At 37.8% G+C, this 14,264-nt stretch overlaps 1 protein-coding gene across 1 annotated transcript in view; it reads left to right on the top strand.

The window, feature by feature from the left end:
- Positions 1–2,296: 2,296 nt before the first annotated feature.
- The window catches only part of LOC120335731 (staphylococcal nuclease domain-containing protein 1-like), a 54,478-nt gene continuing 42,510 nt past the window's right edge, over positions 2,297–14,264 (top strand). The window contains exons 1-15 of the mRNA XM_078119518.1: positions 2,297–2,518; positions 3,233–3,382; positions 4,072–4,192; positions 5,382–5,463; positions 5,731–5,891; positions 6,756–6,837; positions 7,299–7,476; positions 8,325–8,431; positions 9,478–9,660; positions 10,413–10,566; positions 10,989–11,089; positions 11,257–11,367; positions 12,048–12,170; positions 12,809–12,900; positions 12,988–13,097. Coding sequence (XP_077975644.1) covers positions 2,420–2,518; positions 3,233–3,382; positions 4,072–4,192; positions 5,382–5,463; positions 5,731–5,891; positions 6,756–6,837; positions 7,299–7,476; positions 8,325–8,431; positions 9,478–9,660; positions 10,413–10,566; positions 10,989–11,089; positions 11,257–11,367; positions 12,048–12,170; positions 12,809–12,900; positions 12,988–13,097 — 1,854 coding nt within the window. The 5' untranslated portion in view covers positions 2,297–2,419. The remainder of the gene's footprint in view (positions 2,519–3,232; positions 3,383–4,071; positions 4,193–5,381; positions 5,464–5,730; positions 5,892–6,755; positions 6,838–7,298; positions 7,477–8,324; positions 8,432–9,477; positions 9,661–10,412; positions 10,567–10,988; positions 11,090–11,256; positions 11,368–12,047; positions 12,171–12,808; positions 12,901–12,987; positions 13,098–14,264) is intronic.

Raw genomic sequence — 14,264 nt, 5'->3', positions numbered from 1 at the left:
GTAGGCTACAAACAGCAAGGTTAAATAAAAATGCCAATGAGCTGGCATAATCGTATGGCGAACTACGGCGAGAAGTCCGGCATCTACTTCATGTAGGGAATAGGAATAGCTAAGCACTCATCCAGATGAATGTACTTGGTAGCAGGAAAAGCCGTTAACGACCAGCGCTCACCTGAAACACTCTATGAAAGCGGGGGGTCTAGTCGAGTCAATTTTATTTCTTCCAGCCAGTAAATAAATAAAATCAAATAAACACAGAAACTACACGAAAAAAAAAGAAAATTACAGTTTTACTGGAAAAGTCATAGTCATAGTCAATTTCATTTTTTCCAACCAGCAAAAAAAAATAACATACAAAATTGTAAAATCAATAATATTCAACACACATTTTTACTGGTGAAGGAAAACCGCGGGGAACCAAATTTGGTTATTGAGCAGTGACACCCAAGTAAAATTTTAGTGTTAGGGAACTATCGTTTTTGACAGTCAGTAGCCTACCGTACAAATCATTAAAATGAGGATTGAGGGTTCGATTCCGGAGAGGGAGCCTGAGAAACGGCTACCACATCCAAGGAAGGCAGCAGGTGCGCAAATTTTAAGCTAATATCGCCTAATAGAAATAGTTAGTTTTTTAGGATTGCATTAAAGAGTCGGAAAACCAACTGCTGGGCGGGGAATTCCCCAATTCAGTTGTAATAATTATAGCAAGGGCTGTTCCGACATTCATAAATATATATATACACTCCATTCAGTCAGTATTAAAGAAAATTATTCTTGCAAGAAAATGAATTAATCATTACAATAAAATGAAAGTTTTGCTGGGAAAAGAAAACCAAAACTGTCTAGCAATCCTTTCGCACATGATTATTACCCACGGAATCAGATGCACTGCTTTTCAGATTATTTTTTCTTCGATATGCATAAGACGTTGTAAAACGTTTTAATAATTTGACGGATCGCAAATGTAAATTACCAATCCACATTTTTGATGGCCCCTGGCTTTTCATTTGCGTCGCCAGGAGGCACGAAAGACGTAGCCACAGGGCACGCACAACGTCGCCACGAAGCAACGTAGTGACGTCAAAATACACGCGTCGATGCACGTGTCATAAAAAAGTAAATAATATTCAATGAATGTCAGCTGAGCGAGCCGGTTGGGTTTTCGTTTTGTTGGGTTAAACAAATTTTCGTGTGTATCCCGGGGAGAGGAAAGCCGATTGGGTAGTTTATTCATATGGCCTATCCCAGCCTTTCCATTCAGGTACAAGTTCATGTCGATATGGGATTTGTCAGCCAGTTATTTATTTCAGATGCGTGGACTTGAGTCTGTGGGTTGAAGGAAAAGATCGAAATAAAATCTGAAAATGTATTGTAGGCTATTGTAAATGATAAAATGCCAGTACGTTTAAAGTTGTGGTCGGATTGGTGTTTGTTAAGTTACCGTATTATATGCTTCGACTATTATCCTGTATGTGTCTTGTGTATTTTAATTCTGTAATTATTCTGTACCTGTACCGGTACCGGTAGTTGGCTACCGTACCTCACATGATTCCAGGCCTCAGGAGAGTTCAAAATTCTGAAATTAGATACCGTATGTCTGTATGTCAGTATGTTATTTAATATCTAAATATAGTATGTTTAGATCGAACTGTATACCGGTACTGTACCTCACTTGTGGGTTTCAATACAAAATAACGAACGTTGAAATTTAGTAAAAATTATATAATTTTTAGATTTCTGAGCTGATCAATGTTTGAAGCCTTATTCCTGTATTCATTTCAAAAGCTTTGAAGCTGGAGATAGAAATGCAGAGATGGGGTCTCGTGTAGTTTCGTACCTATCGTATTTCTAGTGAACATAGCATAACAATTTTTTAACATCCTCAATTCTATTCCCCACCGGCTGAACTGACTACACCATCCAAATATTAGTTCACTTCGAAGTCATAGAGCTTGCCAAAGTATAACTTCGATCGCCCGAAATGGCATCTTCGCAGACGATAAAAGAAATCGCTGATGGAAGCGATCTCTCTCATATCGAGATCTTTGCGACGAAAATCCGAGTGGAATAGCTTGCTCGATTTTGGGTGCTCGTCTGCGCGTCTTCGATGACAGTTGTATAGTTTGAAGGGCCTTGTTGCGCCACTGTGACATCGTAGTGACGTAATTTTTGGATGATGCGGTCAGGTGAGGGTTAGGATTGATTGACATATCTAATGCGGCGGGCGACTGCCAGTGACCCTACCCTAATCCCGTCCCCATATGTCAGTAGTACTTGACTTTCTATCAATAAATGCTATTCATATTTTCAGCATCCTTGATACTTACTAACAGAATCTGCTGATCTAAGCAAAAAACGTTCAGAATTTTAAAAATTTAGTTATCTAGGAATCGTAAGGTTTAAATTGAAGAATAAAACAATGTCAATTCCACAACAACAACAGCAACAACAACAAGGGGTCGTAGGTCAGGTCCAGACTCCTGCACCTTTGAAACAAGGACGAGGTATCGTCAAGCAGGTAAACTAATTTGGTTAAATATAACTTCGCCACTAGTCGAAATAATTTAGACACGACTGATAAAAATAGTTTTTTTCCTAAATTTTGCGCTCGGCCCTCATAGAGAGCCATAGGGAAGTGCCATGACCAAAAGAGTTCACTAGATGATATTAATGATTACAAATTTTTTAAATTAATTCTCTGGCATGGAATACAGAATAAATGGTGAAAATGTGTTGAAAGCACTAAAGCAGAGCCAGGAAATTTTGATAACCACTTGTCTAGACTTACTTTAATTTAAAGTACCAAATCTTCCCACAAAAGAACTCACTGAAGCATGACTGAGCAGAATAATCTCATTATAAAATAGGACCAATAATACTGCTTTTTCACGCTTTTCTTATTTCTCAAATTAGCTTGAGATCTGAGCAACCAGAGTATACTGGCTCCCTTCCAATGACTCTTAAAGCTAGTGGCCTTCTGCTTTTGAATAACATAATTGTTTGCAATTATATACCATTTCAATGAGTACTATATGCTTTCTGTAAATTCTGAGATTTTAATTTAGTTGCATGTGACTTTGCTCAGAGATGATTCTCCTTTACCTCTCAGAGATTGTGAATGAACTTGCTTTGAGCAAAAGTGAAATTTGATATAAAACTAAATACTTTGTCTTTAACACAGTTTGTTGTCATTTATATCAATACTCATATCTTCTTATCTTTTATCTCTCAGGTGTTATCAGGAGACGCTATCATTGTCCGGGGCCAACCGAAAGGGGGCCCACCCCCCGAAAAGCAAATTAACCTCTCGAATATAACGGCACCGAAACTTGCTCGTCGGGCAAATCCAAATGTCGCTGAATCTGTTACCACTAATGATGAGGTGAGTTGATTTCTAAAACCAAGAACTGAATTGATTCTAGAATATTTATATTGGCTTGGCGGTGTGGCGCATTGTGCTAAGCGTTAGGAACCTGCTCGCCACTGCACCTCTGATTACCCTGCGTGAGTTCGCTGGTTCGAACCCTATGTTTTTCTCTTTCCCAGGATAAATTTGTTAATACTATCTTATATTTGATAATCTTTTATAATATCTATTTATAATTATTTATAATGTAATTTAATTTCGACTGTTCTGATCTTGGGTCGACGAATATCTAATCTCTAAGGTGAATGAAAATTTTGCACACGAAAAAAATCACGGGCCTTGTTTTCAGGCTTCCAAAAGTCATTAGTCATGATTTTCAATTTTTTATAAATCACCTGTCATGATTTTGTTTTTCCAAATGTCACCAGACGTTTTTCCTCAAAAGTCACGTCTTTCATGGCCAAAATATTGGGTATTCTCGTAGTGTGTGTTAGGCCATAATTTTATTTTGATTTTCCTTATTTCAGTTCTATTACGAGTTCAGGGACTGTCTGTGGTAGCCAAATGAATATACCCCCTGCTCATAGGTTTCAGTCCCTTTACACAACTTGAAGTAGGCGAACAAAATTAGTTATCTCCATATTGGTACACACACTTCTGGAGCACCAAATATTGTGATCTCATATTCGATCTTTTCATTTCAGGCTTTTGCATGGCAAGCTCGTGAATTTCTTCGCAAGAAACTGATTGGTCGAGAAGTATTTTTCACAATCGAATATGCTCCTTCTGCTGATAGATGTTACGGAACAGTATATCTGGGAAAAGGTGAGATATTCTTGTAATTTGTTTTTCAAACGAGGAGGATACTTGTATGCATGACTGCACTTGTATTGAAATAAAACTCCAGCCTTTAATTCTGGATTTAAAATCTTTTAAATTTTTTTATGAGCTTATTTTACCTTTCACCTCTGAAATCTCTGTGCGAGCAGGAGTAGCCATTGATACGTGAGAGCTTGATGTTCTGAGAAGAACTGGAATCTAATACACCCCGCCCTAAGAATGCTCACATAACAATGATTATCTCGTAGTTCTGAGCCTCATTCGGACCCAATATGTTCATAAAATGAACTCTAAGTCGATTGTAAATTCTTTAAACTTCACAGCTTTTGTCCAAATTATCCTGTTTGTATAACACAAACTTCTTCAAGTCTTGTGACAACCGGTAGCTTTTGACGTTATAGTGGTCGCCCATAGCCAGGGTTACCATAACATGCTCATTTGTAAGATTGGTGCTTATTTTATAAACAATGTGCTTATTTCTATAGCAAAATGCATCGATGGTAAATTTGCCTCATTTCCACAGCCTTTGTCAAAATTATCCTGTTTATATTGATAGCTTTACTCAGAGATCATTTTTTAAATTTGTGAGTGAGTTCTCGTGACCTTGCTCTAAACAAATTTACCTAAAATAGTGGGTGTCCGTAAAGTCCCTTTTCAATTTTGTTATGAAGTCAGTTCTCGATATATCTTAACCAAGTTTGTTGTTTTTAATCAGTTATTGTTTAGGTATTTTTACCTCATTTCATACATCTGTGAGGGCCAAAACAATATATGGTATCGACTATCGATAAATTCCCTTTTCAATTTTGTTATGAAGCCAATTCTCGTTATATCTTAACCAGGTTTGTTGTTTTTTAATCAGTTCAAGTAGTTTTACTTTATTTAATACATCTGTGAGGGCCAAAACAATACATGGTATCGATAAATTCCCGTCACAATTTTGAAGAATTTCATGGACTTCATGACTTCATGGCTTCAAGGACTTCATTGCCTCTTATCCTATAGTATTCACAAACCCGAACACCCAATGGTTTTATTTTTGTCATCCAAAAATTGAAATTTTTTGTATTTATTTCCTATCAAAACAGCAATCCAGACTCCTAGATATATCATAAATGAATCACAGATTTGAATTACTGTTAATTCACCTGAAAATTAACTCATTTTTTTACAGACAATACCGGTGAAAACGTAGGAAGTCTCCTCATCTCTGAGGGGTTGGCGGAAGTTAGAAAGGTTGGAGTGAGAGCTGATAAGTAAGTGTTGAATTATTCTAAAATTTAAATTCTGTTAGGCCATAATTTTAGGTACAAATACTACGGGAGTCACTTGGCTAGTCCCTGTACTTGTAATAGAACTAACACAAGAAAAATCGGAATACAATTATGAACTAACCCTAACATGGTACACACACTTCTGGAGCACCTAAAAATGACCCATTAGGAGCATTTAATTATGAAGATAGATAGAAGTGAAAAAATTTTTGGAGCTGATGTTTATTATTTTTTTCATTTTCAATTTAGCACTGAGCACAACCACTTGATAGAGCTAGAGGACCAAGCAAAAGCCGCAGGAAAAGGAAAATGGACGGAATCAAGATCAGAAGACGCAATCAGAGATGTAAAATGGACTATCGAAAATCCGAGGAATTTTGTTGACTCTTTCCGCGGAAAACCGGTCAATGGTAAATACTCACTGTTACCCAAACTGGGTCTTTGGCTACTCCATGGGGCCAGGGGGTGGTGGGATACTTATCCCGGGGGTTTATTACATTAGTGTTTTATTTTATAAAAATCCCAATAAAAAAATAAAAAAATTTAATCTCGGGGGAGAAGAAAGGCAATAAGATGACTCAACCATATGGCGAACCACGGCCTCTTGTCCGGTTACCATTCCATGTCGGGTATGGGATTTGTCTGTTATTTGTTTTCAGAAGCATGTACTTGATGGTGGAGGGATACATTACCGACCTGCGGTTACGTGAACCACCTGACAGCGACGATGAGTCCAGCAATACTCTTGCACATAATTATCCCTGCTTGCAATTCGAACCTGCGGATCCATGCAGGGTAATCAGAGGTGCGGTGCAAGCGTATTCCTAATGCTTAGCATGATGCGCCACACCTGTTTTCTCAGGAGCACATGCAAAGGGTTTCTAAAATATTATTCTAATTAAAAAAAAAAGAGTGTGATATGTTGAATTTCTTGGCTGAAATGCATAAAATTCTTTTTCGTTTGTTAGTAATTTATTATTAAATGTGACGCATAATATAGCAGATGGGAACCCATTGAAAGCAAACTTTTTTTTTAAAACTTTTTTTCAAAAAGAGCATAAATGCTAGTCTGCTTTTGAATATAAAAATTCTTATCAGTTTTATACCATTTTTACCAAATGCTTTCAGTAAATATTGAAATTTTAGCGGGTCATATAACTTTGCTCAGAGATGAGTCTCCTTAACTTCTTAGTGATTGCAAGCAATCATAAATGCTAGTCTTTGAAAGGAGGAGACAAACCATTGAAATTGTAAACATTTTTTCTTTTTTCCAGCTATCATTGAGCATGTGCGGGATGGATGTACCATGAGAGCTTTCCTGTTGCCATCTTTTCACCATGTCACTTTTATGTTGAGGTAATGGTTTTATTTGTACAGAGCGTCAAGAGTTTTAAAGTTTTTAGTCATATTGTTAGGGGTCTGTGTGAATATTGTTAGCATCTAAGGCGGTGATTCTCAAAGTTGAATTACCGGAAGCAGAATGATTTTTGCGGTTCGGGAGAGGGAAGTGCCCGCAAGTGGCCGACACCGTCCGTGAACCGACAGACCAGTGGTCTGTGAACGTTGATTCTGGGTCATTCTCTCCAAATACTGGACAAATTTCATAGAATTTTTAGTTAAAGATTGTTGTTATCGCTAGGGAAACTACTACTCTTATTTATTTCAAAAATATCTGTAGGCCATAAGGAATTTATTTTCCACGTCGAAATTTATGTGATGGTGTCGTAAACATTAAATTAAAGAACTTGTTTAAGAAACACGGCACTACACCATTGCACTCTTTCCATTATGTTTATTTGGTGACCACTTTTTTTTAGCGGTGTAAAATGCCCGATGTTTCGTCGAGACGCAGAAGACCCGAAAAAAGAAACAGCAGAGCCGTTTGCAGCTGAAGCAAAATTTTTCGCAGAGTCTCGATTATTACAACGTGATGTACAGCTCATTCTCGAGGGAGTTTCGAACGCAAACGTACTTCTTGCAACAATCCTTCATCCGGTAGGAAAATTGTTTTTTAGACTTTCAGGTGTTCTGGAGCTTGATGCATTGACCACCTATTTATTAAAGTGACTAATCTAATATTATGAGAATAATATGATAATATGACAAAAGAATGAATATTGAAATTTCGAAAAACTCATTTGTTAATATTAAGAAGAACAAATTCCCTATAAGTTGGTATCAATCATAGTCTGAAGCGATATTCAAAAAATTATTTCAATAAAAAGTTACAGAAGTTTGAACATCAAAAAGATTCTTGTCCTTTACTTAAAAAAGCTTTTTATATTTTGCTCTTCAGGGCTAAAGCTCTCAAGTTTGAAGTTGAGTAGTTTCAAAACTGCTCTAGAACTTTTCAAATTAGATATTAGAGCCTCGGGTGTCGCTGTTTATTAACCAGCTGGTTTCCAACTGCGACTTCCTTCCTAGTAAAACTGTATTGTCATTTTCTTGTAATTTGTGCTTGTGTTGTATTTTTTACTGGTTGGAAAAGATAAACTTGACTTGACTTGAAATATGCATTACACAATTGAAACGAATCTTTTCGGCCCAGGATTCGGGGCTCCCGAAGTATGCGAACCAAGATGGCGGACATCGGAATGTAATATGTGTACTAGGTTAGGGTTAGGCCATAATTTTAGGTATAAATACTACGGGAGGCTCTTGGCTAGTCTTCGAACTGATAATAGGACTAAAATAAGGAAAATTGGAAAAAAATTATCGCCTAACCCTAACCTGTTACCCATGTTACGTTCCGATGTCCGCCATCTTGGTTCGCATACTTCGGGAGCACCCAGGATTCTAACTTACATACTCCTATTTCAAACAATTTGCAATATTTTTGACAGAATGGCAGTATAACCGAGCTTCTTCTGAAAGAAGGTTTCGCAAGATGCGTCGACTGGAGCATTACGTCATATTCTCAAGGACCCGAAAAACTTCGAGCTTTGGAAAAGTAAGATTTTTATTTTAAATTTTTCTCAAGGTCAATCTTATGTTTTTCAAGTTTGCTTTCCTTTATCAATATGTGGATTTTTTCTCAGTAGGATTCAACATTAGACTCATTCCCTCATAGGGGATGCTGCGCGATCTCCCGTCACATTGAAATGCATTTTTTTACTTTCATAATTATATTTGTTTATTATGTACTTTCGGCATGTGATAAAATAAACTACCGACTGACTGCATGTAGAGTTTTGTTAAAAATTTTGGGTAGTTTGAAATGTGTAGAAACAAATTAAAATAAATACCATCATTTCTTATCACAAAAAAGTTTTGATACCAACAAATCGATAACAAAATGTTCGACCAATGAGGTATCACTGTATTGAAAAGCAGACGGAAATGGAATTTTATGTATATTGAGGGAGGTAAAAAAAGAAATACTTTAAAAAAAGGTTGGACCACTGGTGCGAAGCCTGGTTCAACTTTAAGGTGTTTGGGGCGTCATGGAAATTAACCCTTTTTTTCCGCTGTATACAATCGACTTTTTGTACCATTTTTGTACCGTGTTACAAAGAAACGAAATTCCAAGCGCTCTTCTGAAAGGGCGTTACGTCACCTTTGCAGAAAAACCAGACTCAGCTTCGCAAGCGAAGCGAAACGCGAAATAATCAATGATATGTGAGAGCATGTCCACGATAGTTGTCTGGAATCTTTGTTTGTTTATTATGTGCGCGAAATTGTTTCCCGCTCGTTCAAATGACTTATTTTTGAAGTAATGACAAATACTTTCGTGTATCTCTAAGCTTTGAAATACCTACACAAATAAAATTCACTTAGTAGTAAAATAAAAAATTTACAAAAAAAAAAATGTTGACAGATCAAGCACGGATCATAGTTGGATGCTCAAAATGATTTAGTTAGTGCGGAATACTTCACAAAACGTGAACATAAACGTAAAATAGTCCGAAAATAACTATTATGACCAAGGATGGTAGTACGAATATATTCGTCATACGGAACAAAAGAGTTACCAAATTTTTAAATTTTTTCTTTCAGGTCAGCGAAAGAGCGTCATGTTCGTATCTGGAAGGATTGGAAACCAACGGAGTCTGGCATCGAAGAGAAAGATCGGGAGTTCACCGGAAAGGTTATTCAGATCGTTAACGCCGATGCAATCGCTGTCAAAACTCAAAGTGGAGTCATACGAACGGTGCATCTTGCGAGTATCAGACCCCCAAGGTAATTTTATTTGGGTTGAAAATCGCCACCTAGTGGGGACATTTAGGGGGTTTGCACAAAGCCATTCGTAGAATGTCATAATGATCATTGAACGCGTTCTTGTTTTTACCCCCGTGGTAATTTTATTTGGGTTAAAAATCGCCACCTAGTGGGGACATTTAGGGGGTTTGCACAAAGCCATTCGTAGAATGTCATAATGATCATTGAACGCGTTCTTGTTTTTACCCCCGTGGTAATTTTATTTGGGTTAAAAATCGCCACCTAGTGGGGACATTTAGGGGGTTTGCACAAAGCCATTCGTAGAATGTCATAATGATCATTGAACGCGTTCTTGTTTTTACCCCGTGGTAATTTTATTCGGGTTGAAACTTCCACCTAGTGGTGGGAATCACGTTGAAACAACCCATAGGAAATTAATGCTTGTTGCCTTATCCGGTGCGTAGCTTGTCTCGGTTGTTACTTCAAGTTATATTCCTTCAGTTTTTATAAATGGAATAAAAGTTATCTCTGAGGTAATTTTATTTGGGTTTTTACCTCCACCTAGTGTTGGAATCAGGGGGTTTGCACGAAGTCTTTCTTAGAATTTCTTGATAATCATCGAACACGATTTTGGAGATGGCGGCGATTCGAATTATTTTTAAATCGATTTGAATAATTTGCTATTCAATTTAAATGCCCAGCCCTATTTTGTGCCTGTTTGGAATAATTTGTCAAAATTAATAATTCTCTATATTATTATTTTTTATTCCTAGAATGGATGATTGTGCTTACTTGAAGGACAAGGACCCCTCAAAACTTGAAAAAAATGAGAGCACCTCCGGTGGTGGAAGACCAAGACCTTTATATGATATTCCATACATGTTTGAGGCTCGAGAATTTTTAAGAAAAAAGTTGATTGGAAAAAAGGTAAAGTACTGAATGACCTCTGGAGACCAGCATGGAAGTATTAATACCCAAAGAGCATGCTTCAGTGGTTTTACCCATAATGCCATACCATTATGCTGTGCTGTCATTGGTCAGTCAAAACGTGGGAAATAGAAAACTGCAGTTATACTTGTTAGGGGTGCATGTCGCACATCTATGTCTTAGGCCAGTAAGGTCTTGAACATGTATTTCCGTCTCTTTTATACCGTTTAAATATTATGCAGATACTGTTACATTTTTAAAGCAAATAAACATACATAAATACATAGGATTAGAGCACATGTACCAGGATGGCAATCATCTGGACATGATGTAAATCTGAACACAGGTTAACAGTTCGCAAAATAGTAGCATCGTCAGTTGTGAGAACACAATTAACAACACGAATATTGGAATTTTTGCAGGTTACTGTCAATGTGGACTACTTGAAACCTTCTACTCTTGCTACAGACACATTGCCTGCTTTTCCTGAGAGATTGTGTGCTACGGTTACAGCTGGAGGAATGTAAGTAATTTCAAACTTTCTGATCTTGTGTGTTAACTGTGTCTCTATTGTATTTCTGGCAACTGGCATTTTCCCAGATGATTGAGCATGACCTGTGATGTCATCAGTTGCAGATGACTGATCATGACCAACCAGCTGTGAGAGTGAACCTGATTCCTTTTTTTTAGAAATTTGGCCGAAGCATTGGTGAGCAAAGGATTAGCTAAAGTAGTGCGACATCGCCAAGACGACGACTCCAGATCTGCACATTATGACGCTCTGCTTGCTGCCGAACAGAGGTAAGTTTTTGATGCTAGTTTTGTGGTGCTCCCACTGTTGTACATCAAGATGGCGCACAACCTGAACGTAGTGTGTACCAGATTAGGGTTTTCAGGTTGTGCGCCATTTTGGTGCACATACTTCTGGAGCGCCAATTTCTCATTCAAACTTGGCACGCAACCCAGTTAACGCAAATATGCCAAACAATCAAAGTTCTGCCCCTATATTAATGTTTAACAAATATCTTCACATTCTTAGAAGAACTTATGAAAAGAAGTAAACTTAAAGTGTGGATCGGTGGAAAATATATCCATTCTTGTTTAAACCTGATCCAGTTGTCGAATTTTTCAAAAAATTGGCAAAAAGAAATATTTCACCCCGAAAAATAAGTGTCTTACAGTTACGGTCCACCCATTTACACAAGACCAGTAAAAGTTTGGTGTTGTACACTGAACTTTTTGATAAATTGTTGTCGCTTGGAGATGAATTGCTGGACTCCTCGGCGCCGTGGGGTGGTTTACATAACCGCTGGTTGGTTACGGCTTCCTCCACCTTCAAGTACATGCATCTGAATATCAACATGGACTGGACTGAAATTTCTAATTGTCACAGCTAGCCCTGGCTACATCCCTTTCTGCAACTCGTTGCAATCAATTGTACTGATAGTGAAACACAGTTAATCTGATATTCCTTTTTGCAGAGCTATCAAAACAACTAAAGGAGTGAACAGCAAGAAAGATATCCCGATTCATCGTGTCGCTGACGTCTCCGGTGATGTGTCAAAAGCGAAGCAGTTTTTGCCGTTTTTACAAAGAGCTGGAAGGTATGGGAGTAAACTTTTTCTTCCAATTTTTTACATTGGGTTCGAGAAACTTGCAATATACGATTTACAACAGACTCTAGGCTGGTATAACTATCAGTAGAGGTTGCGAGATAACTTGTTGTAAACTGCTTATCTGAGGAAGTATGATTTTGGTCAGACAAAATATAACAGTAACACATTTGTGTTAGTGTGCTGCAGAACTCTTAAATTCAGATTGAGACAAAATATTGACTTTGTCTTCAGCCTAACTTTAAAGACAATAGCATGGATTTTTTCCCCGATTTCCTTGTTCATTTCTGTAATGATAACCAATCAGCAATCAGAGTTAGAGGTAAGATCGGGCCAGAAAATTTCAGTCCGGCCCGACCCAGGCCCGTGGGTATTAAACCCGACCAATTAACTGGATTTGCAGGCCCGTGCCCGAAGCCAACCCGAAATTTCATATTTTATTTAGGAGTTTTTTGAATTTTCCTTGCAAGAGTTTAGTACAGTATGTGTCGTGTTGATGAGGCAACGTGATTTTCGTGAGCCGGTTGGAACACTTCGGTGGGATCTGGTCGCGGGCCGTTATTTATCTACCCCTGCTCTAGACTCCGACAATGAATAAGAAATCTTTTATTTGACATTTCTCATTACAGATCGGAAGCCGTTGTTGAATACATTTTCGGGGGATCCCGCCTAAAGCTGTATCTACCAAAAGAGACTTGCTTGATTACGTTCCTTCTTGCTGGTAAGATGTTTTTATAAGACGTTGGAATCATATTTGATTTATTATATAAATCACGACCATAATGTGGTGTTATTGTGTTGTTTCCAGGTATCGAGTGCCCCCGTGGGGCCCGCAATGGCCCAGGTGGAGTAATAGAAGCCGACCCCTTCTCAGAAGAAGCTCTAAGTCTGACCAAGGACATGTGCATGCATAGAGAGGTGAGTTAAATGTGGCAAAAAATTTTTTTTTGGGGGGGTGGGGGTTGTTTTTTTTACCAACACTTCTCAAATTTTGAACTTTGAGGATCAGGTCAAAATTTTGTCAGGTTGTGGTCAGACTCGTCAGAGTCTAATATTTTTCAGGTTGTGGTCTGAGTCAAACATTTTACAGGTTGTGGTTGCAATCTAATATTTGTTAAGTTGTGGTTGGAGTCTAATATTTCTTAGGTTGTGGTCGGAGTCTAATACTTTTCAAGTTGTGATTGGAGTCTAATATTTCTCAGGTTGTGGTCGGAGTCTAATATTTCTCAGGTTATGGTCGGAGTCAAATATTTCTCAAGTTGTGGTTGGAGTCTTGTGGTCGGAGTCTAATATTTCTCAGGTTATGGTCGGAGTCAAATATTTCTCAAGTTGTGGTCGGAGTCAAATATTTCTCAAGTTGTGGTTGGAGTCTAATAATTATCAAGTTGTGGTTGGAGTCAAATATTTTTGTCAGATTGTGGTTGGAGTCTAATATTTCTTAGGTTGTGGTCGGAGTCTAATATTTCTTAAGTTGTGGTCGGAGTCTAATACTTTTCAAGTTGTGATTGGAGTCTAATATTTCTCAGGTTGTGGTCGGAGTCTAATATTTCTCAGGTTATGGTCGGAGTCGAATATTTCTCAAGTTGTGGTTGGAGTCTAATATTTTTGTCAGGTTGTGGTCGGAGTCCAATATTTCTCAGGTTGTGGTTGGAGTCTAATATTTCTCAGGTTGTGGCCGGAGTCAAATAATTATCAAGTTGTGGTTGGAGTCAAATATTTTTGTCAGATTGTGGTTGGAGTCTAATATTTCTTAGGTTGTGGTCGGAGTCTAATATTTCTTAAGTTGTGGTCGGAGTCTAATACTTTTCAAGTTGTGATTGGAGTCTAATATTTCTCAGGTTGTGGTCGGAGTCTAATATTTCTCAGGTTATGGTCGGAGTCGAATATTTCTCAAGTTGTGGTTGGAGTCTAATATTTTTGTCAGGTTGTGGTCGGAGTCCAATATTTCTCAGGTTGTGGTTGGAGTCTAATATTTCTCAGGTTGTGGCCGGAGTCAAATAATTATCAAGTTGTGGTTGGAGTCAAATATTTTTGTCAAATTGTGGTCAGATTCAAATAATTTTGACTGCTAGTGATGGGAGTAAA

Source organism: Styela clava, chromosome 2, assembly GCF_964204865.1.
Source record: "Styela clava chromosome 2, kaStyClav1.hap1.2, whole genome shotgun sequence".
Classification (NCBI taxonomy): Eukaryota; Metazoa; Chordata; class Ascidiacea; order Stolidobranchia; family Styelidae; genus Styela; species Styela clava.
Note: the sequence above shows the minus strand (reverse complement) of the source record. Positions and strands in the feature narration are given on the sequence as shown.